General features: G+C 39.3%; 1 protein-coding gene across 9 annotated transcripts in view; it reads right to left on the bottom strand.

Moving 5' to 3' along the window:
• Positions 1–224: 224 nt before the first annotated feature.
• Positions 225–13,820, bottom strand: part of TP53INP1 (tumor protein p53 inducible nuclear protein 1) — a 29,341-nt gene continuing 15,745 nt past the window's right edge. For 4 of the 9 annotated variants that reach the window (XM_082722849.1, XM_082722851.1, XM_082722848.1 and 1 more), the window contains 3 exons: positions 10,506–10,764; positions 9,579–9,936; positions 225–5,097 (listed from right to left, as the gene is read on the bottom strand). In XM_082722849.1, coding sequence (XP_082578975.1) covers positions 4,848–5,097; positions 9,579–9,936; positions 10,506–10,617 — 720 coding nt within the window. In that variant the 5' untranslated portion in view covers positions 10,618–10,764 and the 3' untranslated portion in view covers positions 225–4,847. Of the gene's footprint in view, positions 5,098–6,240; positions 6,279–8,661; positions 8,841–9,578; positions 9,937–10,505; positions 10,765–13,820 lie in introns of all 9 variants that reach the window. The other 5 variants (XM_082722855.1, XM_082722856.1, XM_082722854.1 and 2 more) reach the window with 2 other exon arrangements.

The raw sequence follows: 13,820 nt of genomic DNA, 5'->3' as shown, positions 1-13,820 counted from the left end.
AGGTACTGGCTAGGAGTCATCCTCAAATTCATGTTCACTTAAATGATTATTCATTTCAGGTGAAAAATTTTAACATACTAATTTTATATAAACTTTAAAAACAATATTTAAAGTGCATATTAAATATTTTGGATAAGTAAAACTAAACAGCAAGTAATTTAATTAAGTTGTATCTAGTTTTAAGACTGTGGCCATAAAGATAAAATAAGAGAATCTGACGAGTGTGAAGTTAAAGAACATTTTATTTATTGACAGATTAAAAACCACAACTTAAGTAGTGCAAAATGCACCACTGAACCCAAATACAAAGAACTGGTGTTAATACACAATGTTTAAGCCATGCTACACTTATTTTTGGCAAAGTGCTGTATTGTTTAGTCTGTGTAAAAAACTGACCATCTATGAACCAATCAGTATAAAAAATTCTATAAAAACAGAAAAAAATTTAGATAGTGGCTCAAGAAAACAAGCTGCCATTTATGCATAGATGATGTACAGTATATAATCCAACCAAATGTCCCTTTTGAGTTTTCAAGTTGAAAAAAATTTTATGTCCAGAAATACATGGAGAAGGCACATAGTACAATCTACAATACTCTTCAGTCTCTAAAACTGATGCCCTGCCCTTGTAAAGCAAGTGTGTTCACAATTATACTTGAGAAGAAACCCCACACCACTTACACACACACACACCCACACACACACAATTATTGATTAAAATTCCAAACCTCTGGAGGAAAACAACCAAAAAGCAAGCAAAACCACTCATACACATCAAGCCTGGATACACACACATCGAACTCCCCAAGTCCTGATTTGGTTTTTAAGAAGACCACCTAGAAAACAAATATTAAAACTTCAGGCAAATACAGAGCTAAATGGAGCATTTAATAATCATACAATTAAAAAAATATGTTGTAAGGAAAATTCTAAATGATATACAAAACATCCACTTAAGCTGCCTTCCTTTGAATAGTAACATCTCTTCCCACAGAAAGGATACTGTTGCAAACAGAAAAAAGAGGTCTTTATCTGTATGCTTTCTAGTACCTCTTTCTCCACCCCCAAACCACTGTAACTGGGGTCATATTTCAAGGCAAAGTGGTATATGGCAAGGCTGACACCACTGGATTAGGCAAGTTTTCTAAATAAAGCATTTCATATAAAATTTTAAGCATTACAATAAGTAGATAAGGATGCCATTTATAATGCATCAACACAGCTGATGGCAGTGAAGCCATCCGAGAGAGTAGCTGGACTTCTAAAAGAATTTAACAAGTATGAATGGGCCTGATAAAATAAAAGATAACTTCAAGGTAACATTACAAGCATATGCTAGTATCTCCAGTATCAGGAGCAGTCTTTTTACTGATTCTAAAAACAAAACTACCTGGAAACTCTTAAACATTCTCCACTAATCCATTTAAACTTAAATGTCTATCTTCCAGTTGGAATCCTTCATTTTTAAATTTTTGCTTTCTTTTGTTTCCAATTAAAAGAAAATGAGAATAAGAAAGATACTCTCTTCTGCTCTTTTTATCGAAGAGTATAGAAAGACAGTATCTTTCCTTGAGGAGGAAGAGAAATAGCAAAGACACTCAGATTCAGTGAAGGTGTACAGATGACAAACCAGTGTACTGCACAGATCTTAGAAGTAAAATCAATAGGCGATGCTGAACGGCCCTCTCAAGTTTTAAGGAAACTGTCTTCTCACTAGAATCAACGTTCTGATACACAGACTACCTGGGAACTGGGAAAATGTCCAGGAAATTAATGTAGAAAAAACTCACCGGAGTAGAAAGTCAAAAATTCAATCACTGTGCACCTTCTGCAAAAAATTCCCCACCCACCCAACCATATAAATGCATTGCCACAGATGATAAATAATGGATGGTTTGTGTTCACCTTACAGTGCAATATATAGTTGAGAAAGAAAAAGTAAAACATGGAAAATACATTATAAAATGTTTTATTAACAAAAACACAAACTTTGAGAAACATGGTGCATTTTTAAAAACTAAGAAGCTCATTCATGAAGCACTGCTTGTGTGCACCATACAGTCCAAACTTTTTCCAAGTAACATTCCATATTATCAGTCTAGAAACCATCAGAACACTAAATTCAGAGGGGTCTGATTTCTCATTGCTTAAAGTTTTAATAAATATGCACAAAAGCATATTGTAAACCACTAATATTTACAACAACAGAAATAATAATTACCTTATAATAAATTGCATTTTGGCCATGTTTCAAAGAATATTTAGCAGGTCAACATCCTTCTGTTATTATTGGTCTTGTGTCTCACACAGAGATGCCTAACAAACATCTAATGATCAAGAACTTCAAATGAATTGTGTAACCACTTTCTTCAGTTCTAACATGTGCCAATTTCAGGCAGAAACCTTAGATATTGATATAAAAACCACAGTCTGATAGGACAGATGGCTTGGTTAGCCTAAGAAAACATCCCCAAGACTGAAAGTGTTGCTTCCCAGGTATAAACCATAAAAAACTAGGTCTCGATAAGGCAAACAAAAAAGTCAGTAACAGATAGAGACGTATTTTCAGGTATCAGGAAATTTGAAAAAATAATAGTAAAAAACCCCCAAAACCATTGCTATTTTATATACAAATCTGTTCACGCTGCCAAACATATTCTCATGGCTGAACTTCGGTAGCTTGTGAGGTACTAACAAATTGCATGTAATATATGAAAAAAAGAGACCCCCCCATGTATTCAGAGGCTTACATCCAGAAAACATTTAGCTGGTCTATTTTCAAGTTACCGACATATGGCCCTAGAACAGATACGGTGTAAAAGTACACACCTTCATGAAAACTTTATCTTAACCACTCAGCTCTCGTAAACACAAATAGTAACAAAGTAACTTCTAGCTCAGTTTGACAAAACTTTACAGACTTGGCCCCTCATTAGAAAACAAATAAATAAAGGGGTAGTCGAAATGGAACGGGAGTAAGGAGAGAAGGCAGATGTAAGACATTCCTGGCACTTCATCACGGCCAGTGGAAGGACCAGCTACTACCACCATCTCATGAAGCTATTTAACCTCTTCTGACCCCAAACATCCCAGTCTAGGCAGAAAAGAGCACAGCTCTTTACGTAGGTTAAAAAAAAAGAAAAAGAAAAAGTCTCCCATAGTTCCCTGCACCGAACTGTTACAGGGTTACTGAAAAATATAATACTTCACATAACTATATGCTTTTTCCCTTGAAAACCTTATATAGACATGTACTTATTAAGGTTGCAGAAGAGATGGAAACATAAGCTATTTGATTGCAAAGGTGATACTACTGATCTGACAGTAGAATATGCTTTGGATTGTGTATGTTTTAGTTACAGAGGAAACTGGTGAATGTGGATGGCTCAGCAAAACCCATCACAACTGCTAAGAAATAAAGTGACTGGCTGGAGGTACAAAACAGAGTTTCTGTGTGTTAACTGGCCTCGTGTGAATCGAGCCCTGAACGCCGGCCTCGTTAGCACCAACACTCTGAAGAACAGCTGTGGCAGAACACCGCCACAGGCCCCCTCCCCCCATCCCTATCATTAGATTCAGTAGAGAGGCCCTTGGAATTTCACACAAGGTTCAGCTCTGGACAGCCCCGTTCCCATCAGTACACAGTCCGCACGACAACGGTGAGGAAGGTAAATACTACTACTAACCCCATTGGTGGAGGAAATAGAGGCCAAAGTGGTTAAAGATTCTGCCTGTAGCCCCAGTTACAAAAACAAGGGCTCCAACCCATCACTCTTCATTTGGATGCGAGGACAGGATGTCACCGGGAATCCCTCCTCGGCCTCACAGGACAGGTCCATGGCAGAGGATGGATCACTGCATCAGAAATACAAAATCTACTTCTTTTCCCTTGGACAGTCATAAATAAGAAGTCACTAAAGTGCCTGGACGAGTACTTCTGAGTCGACGGCTGACAGGAGGTGGCAAGTGGGCAGAGCTGACAGGAAAGACTCCACACAAGTTAAATAGTGGACTAACGGGTATGTTGTAGATGTACATTTCTCCAAAAACAATTTCACAGGTCTAACTGAATCCCGCTGCGTGGGAGACAAGTGCTTTTGTCCCATGATCTCTGTACCACGTCACACAGTCACGTCAGAATTACTGAATGCACTGTTCACTAATACTTAATGTACCTGAATTCCAAAATGAACTGCATGGCTAATCTGGAAAACAAAACAAAATAAAACAAAACAACCAACCAACCAAACAAACAAAAAAAAAAAAACCACAAACCTATATACACAGAAATGTATCAAGTTTTCTTTCAAGAGAAAGTTCAGCCATAATTCCATTATATCTATGGCAACTATCACCTGTTAATGCTCATGTTAGTGTGTAAAAATGTATTCGTTATATACAGAAAAGATTATCAAGTACTGGTCAATAAAGTGTATGGCTGACCCTGAGAATAAATTCTTGCTTACTCAAAATATTGATTAAGTAATACAAAATAAAATGAAATTGAAAGATGCCTATTCTCATACTTGGGAAGAAATGTCTTTAGAATGCGAACTCATGTACACCTTAATAGATTTAAAGACATCCCCAAACACCAAACACTGTAACTGTATTGATATGTTTCCAAAAATATTCTGAAAAAATTTACAAAAAAGTGTTAAAAGCAAGGCATTATGTGATATACAGCATGTAAATCTGGTTTTCAAGATAGTGTCTAAACACATCGATAAAACTATGTGATTGGTCATCAGTTGGCTGTAAAGAAACAGCATCTTCATTGTCCGTCCACACGCGTCCGTCCACACACATATAAACAAACCAAGAGAATCCAACCAATCTTGAAATTCTTAGTAATTGTACTGACGGGGGCAGGGCTGATGGACAGCCCAGCCATTGTGCTTGACTTGCCTAGAGTGGCAATCCCTGGTAAGATTTTGGCGACGAAGGCTATTTCTGTTCAAAGACTGTCTTTCACTATGTTCTTTTATCCACTGGGAAGGGCGAAAGCTCTTGGGTTGTTCCAGAAAAGCTGTATGCGCAGCAAGAGCTGCAACGTAGCAATGGATGTGCTGCCCCATTTCATTTCGACTTTCCACTCTGAAACAGAAGAAAACGGGACTGTATTAAGTAACAGAGTATGTTATTAATGAACTTGAAAAAGGTACTTAGTGATTCAATTTGCCCCACTAATTTGTTTATGGTTGAATGAGAGCTTAGTGTCTCATAGCTGACAGACAAGTTTATCTTTCGTGACTACACTAACTGACAATGACAGAAAGGAGAGGACGGTTTTTCATAGAAATATGTCATATAATCCACGGATGGTTAATTAGGTAGACTGTATTTTTCTAAAAAGTGCTTCACATTTTGAGTGAATTTCAATCAGGCAGCAAATGCATTTAGATAAGATTTTCTGTGAGGGGGACGAACATTTATTGATTATCTGGATTGGCCAACTGTTTTGCAAATGTAGTGTATTTAATTCTCACCATAATCTTAAAAGGAAAATGTTTTAATTGCCAAGTTTTACTGACCAGAAAGCTAAGGCTCAGAGATGTTAATTAAGGTCACTATTATTACCTCATGCAACCAAGATTCTAATACAGGTTTTACTCCAAAGTCTGTGGTTAGGAAGGGGGTTGGTACTGATGCCCTAGGCTGGCTGCACCTTCATACACGTTTTCTGTCTATAAGTAAATGTTCCAGGAAACAAGCTTTAAACCCACATTTAATAGAAATATGCATAAGAAAATTCTACTCATTTAACACTTTCTGGATAAAAAGCTACCCGCTTATTATAAAAAAGTTTTTCATTGATATCGCAACAGGGCACATTTTGGAATGGCCTTTGCATAGTAATGTTGCAAAGACCTGTGGAGAACACATCTTGAAATATGGCTACAGATCACATGATTATTCTATGTTTTCTACATTAAAAGCTATCTAACAGGATAGATATAAGTTATATCAACACATGACAGGAAGAGTTTTAGGAGTTCTAAGGGTTATTTTATACAACAAGGGCAATTATAGATTATATCTGTAATCACTAGAGGAAAACACTATAGTTTTTAAAGATTTTTTAAAAAATAGAATTAAAGGGGGTCACATTAAGAAGCTAATAGGAAGAAGTTAATATAAAGAAAGCAGTTTGTAAAAGGTGGGCATTTTGATACTTTGGGCTTTCTGCTCAGACTGATTTTAACACATATTACACAGTCTCAAAAGGAATGTACTTACTCTGCGCCAGTGAGTCTTATAAGCAGCTTTTCCTGGCCCTACAAATGTTAAATGGTGAACTATTAAATCACTAGTAAGATTTAAAATGCTATTTAATTTTACTGTTAGGACATGGTGCATTTTCTGTAATTAAAACTGGTTTACTATGGGTCATTAAAGGCACATGTATTATTTAAGATTATGATAGCACACAGACCTCATAAACAATACTTACAAAGGCCAAAATACAATAAAACATACACTCTGAAGCCCATCTGTAATTATGAAGCACCTTCTTGTTACATACTTTACGATAATATCCCTAAGGATAGAAAGGATAGAGGCAATCTAACTTTTGAAGATACCATGTTTAGGAAACATAGATATTTACTACATAGCCATCCAAAGTTTGGTAACACCTGATCTATCTTGGTTTAGTGTTTTTTTTTTTTTTTTTTTAAATAAGGATTTGAAATCCAGAATAAAGGTGTTAAAAATGTTTAGTTATTATGAAACTATGATAATTTGCAGTACTTTTGAAGGAATTCCTAGAAAGTGAAGTGTGTTCTTTTGATTCTATAGATGGAAAAGTATCTATTTGTTTAACTTTCCTGTATGTTACATCAAAACATATAACAAGATGGGGGCGCCTGGGTGGCTCAGTGGGTTAAAGCTTCTCTGCCTTCAGCTCAGGTCATGATCTCAGGGTCCTGGGATCGAGTTCCTCGTCGGGCTCTCTGCTTGGCGGGGAGCCTGCATCCCCCCCTCTCTCTGCTTGCCTCTCTGCCTACTTGTGATCTTTCTGAGTTAAATAAATAAATAAAATCTTTAAAAAATATATAACAAGATAAAGAAACAAACAAAATACAAAAAAAAAAAAAAGATCATTCTGACTGCATCAAAACAGCAAACACATAACTAGATGCAGAGTATGATCTTGGATGGGAATCTGGTCTGGACAAATGAGATGAACTATTCTGGGCTCCAATGAAGAAAGCTGAGTATGATGTGAATAGTAGATGAAGTGAAATTTTACTGAAAAGAAAAAGGTTCAGATCATTTCCTAAAGAAGCAGATTATAAACAGTATATACAGCTTGATCCCATTTAGGTTACAAACATGTGCGTGTATGCGCGCGTGTATGTGTGTGTATATGTGTTTGTGAGAAACAAGTTGGAAGAATGTGCCCTGGGGTGTTAACAGTGTGCATCTCTGGGGCGTGCAAATGTCTTTTTAAACTTTTTAATTTTTACATATTTGCATTTTCTAATTTTATGCAAATGCATATATGCTGTTTCTGGAATAATATTATTTACAAAGCTGTTGTACATATACACACACACTTTAAACACTGAGAAGTAAATATACAAACATCAGTTTTGTATTTAAAGTGAATTTTTTAAACATTTAAAGTGACTATTAATCGTGCTAAACTCTTGAGTGGAATTCTACAGAAGTGAAATCAGAATCAGGTGGGAAGCATTTCTGAGAAATGAAGAAATTAATTTGAATCAATCATATGGCAATTTAATCAATACTATGTCCTAAAATTTTGATTTTTTTTTGTTGGAATACCTGAAACACTGATCTCTCAATAAACTTAAAGCGCTGAATCAGGTGCCAGTTAAAGTAACATTTCCCACCAAAGATCTTACCCAGTATAAAGCCAGGCAAGTGTATAAGCAAATTGTTTCTCAGCTGGGTAAAGGATATGTTTATCCTCATAGAAGATCACAAGATTACTTAGAGTATTCAGACTTGCGAGTGCAGCAAACTCTGGTAAAGTTAAATTAATGAGCTGCCTGGGTTTTGTTTGTATCTGGCAAACAGGAAATGGTAGAAGATATATACAATGATCCAGTTAGTGGAGTTAGAGCCCCAATAATCTAAGAAGAGGCTCTTTGGGTTATAGGACCAACTATGGGAACATTCTGAACGGTTCCAAACATTCCATGTCACCTGAAGTGTATGGTATGTAGTGTAGGTATGTAGGAAATTAGGGGCAGCATCCCCCAAATACTGTTTAACAGCACATTCCACTACCATGCACTGTGAACAACCAGACTTTGGGCTGATGAACATGACCATGGGCTTTCTTTCAGCAGGTGCAAGCATCTTGAATATACTCACGGGATAAAGGCCATAGGACGCCTATAAGTTTGCTTTGAAACATATCAGTCTTTACTGACCAGGCCCTCAGCCTATCTGTCACTCAAACAGAGCCTTTCAGACCTATTAGGACTTCCATATAACAAGAAAATATTGTTTGGGTATGAAATCATTCCTCTGTAAGGCAGAAAACAACTCTCTGGGGAACACGTTTTGGTAAAATTGCCATTCTACTTCATGTTTACAATTTGTCAAGTTTTTGAGGTTAAGTGCCATTTGATGTGACCCAGCTAAGACTACCTGGAAGAAAATAAGAGTTTTAAGATATACTACTCTTGGGGTGCCTGGGTGGCTCGGTCGGTTGAGTGTCTGACTCCTGATTTCGGCTCAGGTCATGATCTCTGGGTTGTGAGATCAAGCCCCACGTCGGGCTCTGCGCTGAGTGGGGAGACTGACTCTGCTTAAGAGTCTCTCTCCTTCTCCCCTTGCCCCGCCCTGCTCGCGCGCTCTCTCTAAAAAAAAAAAAAACAACAACAACAAAAAAGAAAGATATACGATTTTTGTTGAATTTGATAGCCCAAATAATTCAGTGTATAAAGTGCCAGTTACATTGAGACAGGTAGCAGAAATGCCAGTCTTTTCTTCTCTGTCACCATCAGAGTACTATAAATCCAACAGCTCTTCCTTATATAATCAGAGCCATGTTCTAATGGACTTTTTTTGAAAATCTAAAATGAACATGTTTTTCACACCATCCACTACCTTGTGCACCATGCACACGCTTTCACAAATCTCTAACGAGATTACTTTGCATCTTCTAAAAAATCAGCTTTGAATTGTAGTAGAAATAAATAAACTCCATGTGAAACAGACTGCTTGTGGACAGAGTAAAATACAGTCAACCCCTCAACAGCTCAGGGGTTAGGGGCGCCAACCCGTGTGCAGTGGAAAATCCACGTGTAAGTTATGACTCACCCGAAGCGTAACTGCTAATAGCCTACTGCTGACTGGGAAGTTTACCAATAACATCAACAATCAATGAACACATATTTTGCATGTTAGAGGTATTATCTACTGTATTCTCACAATAAAATAAGCCAGACAAAAGAAACTGTTATTAAGGAAATCCTAAGGAACACAAAATACTTTTATAGTCCTGTATTCTGTTTATCAAAAAAAATTCTCTATACAAGCAGACTCATGCAGTTCAAACCCAGGATGCTCAAGGGTCAACTGTACTCACAACGTACCTGGGGCTACTTGGGTCAGGACATTCATTGGTCCCACAACTGGCCTCACTGACGCCAGGGCAGGAATTATGCACAGCATAGACAGACATGCTGGGATGTTCAATGAGAAGGTTTTCCAAAGGACTGGTTTCCACCTTGAGAGTGGTTAATTCACCTGCAGTAAAACATGGGGGAGGGGTGATAAACCAGCTCTCCTCCATCGGACAGGACTCAAACTGGAGAAAGCAGGAGTCACCAGTATCAGCCAAGCACTCAAGAGATGCAGGTAAACAGGAAAAGACTGGTGGGTGCTCAGTATGTGACTCTTCACTGATGGCTTCGGCTTTGGCTTCTGCTGCTGAGAAACCAGGGCAGGCATCTACATCGTGGTCCATGTTCGTTGGTGAAGTCCCACGGGAACATGAGCATCCCGATGGTATCACATTCAGGGCACAGAAAAAAAAGAGAGGATACTATAAGCTGATGTTCACATTCTCTCTTCATTTAGGTGAGACACAAACCCATTTATGTTCATTCGTAATGACAGGAAATGATTTCTGAGCACCCAGTGTGTGTGTAGGGTGGTGTAGCACTGCATAGGATGGGTCATGGTGGTTTCGTGGGAATGGGTTTGAAGACTGCGTCTATCCTGCTGAATAAACGTGATGAGCAGCATGGGTCACTGTTCGTCTAGCACAGGATTTCCTATTAAAGTGCATCAGATGTGAACAGACTATGAGAGTTGCAAAACTGGAAGATCTGACGTCAGTCAGTTTCACTGACTGATCATCTGGCACGGGATGTTTCACGCAATTTTTTTTTAGACAATTCTTGCTTATTTACTCTTAAGGCTTCCAAACCTTCAGAGTTACTGGTTTACTTATGCAAAAACTGAGAAGGACGAGTTTCCACTTTTGCTGGGATGATTAACAGCTAAGAATACCTTACCTATGAAGTCAACGAGAATCCATTCTTCATCTTCTTTCTCACTGAATTCCGGTTCTTGGTTGGAAGAAGTATTGACTTCACCCACAAACATTTTATTCAGTCTCTGGAACATGGTTAAGGCAAGATTGAGACTTTGGCGGGATGTCTTTACAGCTGAGATCTCAAAACACTGTCTTCAGTCTGCCTGATGGCACGACAGGAGATTAAAGTGCACAGGGTGCTTATTCAACTTAGGCGAGAGCAAGGAGAGTCGTTATCCCTAAAATAAATAGGAAGAGAAGGTCATTTCAAATCAGCACATATTTATACAATATGTGTGTGGTTTCGAAAGCATGTGCCCACACACACGCACACACCCCTTTAGAAGAAAGCTCATGCCTTGGCCTGTAGCTACAGCCATTCTCTTCCTATAGGGTCAAACGCAAGAAATGTCAAACACAAGAGATCTAGCACCTCTTATTTATAAACCATTATGAAATGAATACTCAAAAGCAACCTGTACATAAATGTGAGATGAAAGGGAAGGAGCTGGTTCTTTTTCACATCTGTGCTTTCCTAAGGGATAAATCTGACTCATGTAGTTCAAGCTGAAATACTGCTTTTCTGTAAGAAAAGCAAACGCCAGATACTAAGTCTTGCTGTATGACATTCAGTGCCCAGAAGCTGCCAAAGGAAGCCTGCAGCAGGACTGGACGGCCACCAGCTTTCCTCGGCTCACCTTCTCTTCTGTTCTGTTCTTCTGTAGGACTGTAAGCATACCTAATTCCACTTAAAAATCAGCAAGCATAATTTGACCTTCAAAACAATTCCTACAGCTGGCACAGAGAAATTTACACTGCAGAAAACTGAGGAGGACAGCAGCGAGCCACAGAAATCGTTGACTGCAGGTGAGCAGGAAGGTAATGTGGCCCGCACACCTGGGTTTAAATGCTGGCTCTGCTGCTTTTGGAGTTAAGAAGTTATACTACTTCAGTGGGCAATATTTCTACTTCATAGAGTTCTGGTGAGTTCTTATTTTTGTTGTTTTGTTTTTAAAGGGTGAGCATGTGGGAACAGGGGAGCAACGAGGGGCAGAGGGAGGAGAGAGAATCTTTAGGCAGGTTCCATGGTAAGCGCAGTGTGGGGCTTGAGCTGACGACCCTGAGATCACAACCTGAGCTGAAATTGGGTGGCTCAGTGGGTTAAAGCCTCTGGCTTCGGCTCGGGTCATGATCTCAGGGTCCTGTGATCGAGCCCTGCATCGGGCTCTCTGCTCAGCACAGGTTGAGAGGTTCTCTCTCTGCCTGCCTCTCTCTCTGCCTGCCTCTCTGCCTACTTGTGATCTCTCTATCAAATAAATAAATAAAATCTTAAAAAAATAAAAAAAGAGTAGAACACTCAACCAGCTGAGTCCCCCAGGAGCCCCTCTGGTGAGTTCTAAGTGAGGAACTCTGGCCTTGTCTGATCTTCCAGAATTCCAAATACATACATATATATATATATATATATATATATATATATATATATATAAATAAAATACACACACACACATAGAATTTATAAATAATATAAACATAATATTTATATAATATATAAATAATTTATAATAATTATAAATTATATATTTATTATATATGTGTATATTTTATATGTGTGTGTGTGTGTATAACCATTTCTCCCCGTTTACCTGATAGTCATATCAAACCTAACACACACCAAAGAGAACTTTTAATTTCCACCCCCCCACAAATTTACATGCACTGTCATCCTTCCCTTTCCCAGCAGCAGCATCCAGCAGTTATTCAGGCCATAATCCTAGCAGTTGCTCCTTCTGCTCCCCACCCAACCTCTCAACCAAACTTTCACCAGGTCCTGTTGACTCTAGCTGCACATGTGCCCTACATCTGCCCACTTCTTGCCACCACTTTCATCCTAGTTGAAGCCAATCTAGTGGGTGTCCCTCTGGACTCTGCCAATCACTACCTCCCTGATGGGTCTCCCTGATCCTACTCTTGTGAAATGGCATAATGCAGGCAACCACTTAGGCACTTGGCACAAAGTTCTCAGTCAACGTCAACTATTATTCTACAAATATTAACTGAGTACCTATTATGCATCAGGCAGAGTGCTGAGCACAGGGGAGGCAGCAGTGAATACGGGCCCTCCCGTGGCAACCATTAACAACCCAATGTGATGAATGCCATGGAAAAAGTACGGGGTGTTCCTCCAATCCAGGCAGGCAGAGGTCAGGAAGGACTACTGTAGTAAATGACTTTGGTCTTGAGAGGTCAAGAAGATCAAGAATGGAGGAAGCCTACAGAGGAGTGAGAATGTGGCAACCTTCTATGGGACTCAAGATCCAGACGGATGGTCATGAGCGCAGGCTGGGGGGGCTAAGCAAGAACCAGATCTTTTAGGACCTTCTAAACCAGAAGTTACAGAAAGGGAAAAGCCAAGGATGACCCTCTACCAGAAGCCAATGGGGGGGATGATGGGACCATTTAGCGGAAAACGTATACTGCAGAAGGTGCTGGTTGGGCATTTTGGACATGCTGAATTTGGGACTCTGCAAGTCACGTGCTTGCTGTTGTCTAGTGGGCAGCGGAACATTTCCAGGGCTTTGGAGCGCAAGGGCATGGTCTCAGCTGGGGGCACGGATTTGGGAAGTTGTCAACACAACAGGGCTAACAGAAACCATGAATAGATGAGACCAGCCAGGGATGGCGAAAAGCTTCTGACACTCTTTCTCATGAGCATCAGCCTTGAATCCGTAACTTCAGACTCTTGAACCTTTGCTTTCAAAACAGTCATCATTTTTAGCTGGAAACGTAGTTACAGTCTGTAGTGAAGGAGATTCTTGGTTGACGTCTTTATGTGCAAACAGGACTGCTACAACTGTTTGGCATGCTACTACGAATGTGTAGTACTACAAATGTGTGTTCAAATAAATGACATTTGAACACTTTTGTGGTCACAATCCGTCATCATCCTCCATTAATTATTAAAAGAGAGTAAACAGGAAACATTATTTGCATAACCAGTCTGCCAGAAACCCTTCTGGAAAGCAGCGGGGCCAAATCATGAAGGCTGGGGCTTTAGTATAGAATTCAAATTCAGCTTTATGTTCCATGTAAGAGACGTTAGATGAAAAGTGTGCTTGTGGGCGCCTGGGTGGCTCAGTGGGTTAAGCCGCTGCCTTCGGCTCAGGTCATGATCTCAGGGTCCTGGGATCGAGTCCCGCATCGGGCTCTCTGCTCGGCAGGGAGCCTGCTTCCTTCTCTCTCTCTCTGCCTGCCTCTCCATCTACTTGTGATTTCTCTCTGTCAAATAAATAAA

The sequence above is a fragment of the Mustela nivalis genome (genome assembly GCF_964662115.1).
Source record: "Mustela nivalis genome assembly, chromosome: 2".
NCBI lineage: Eukaryota > Metazoa > Chordata > Mammalia > Carnivora > Mustelidae > Mustela > Mustela nivalis.
The sequence above is the reverse complement of the archived record's forward strand: the minus strand, read 5'-3'. Positions and strand labels throughout refer to the sequence as shown.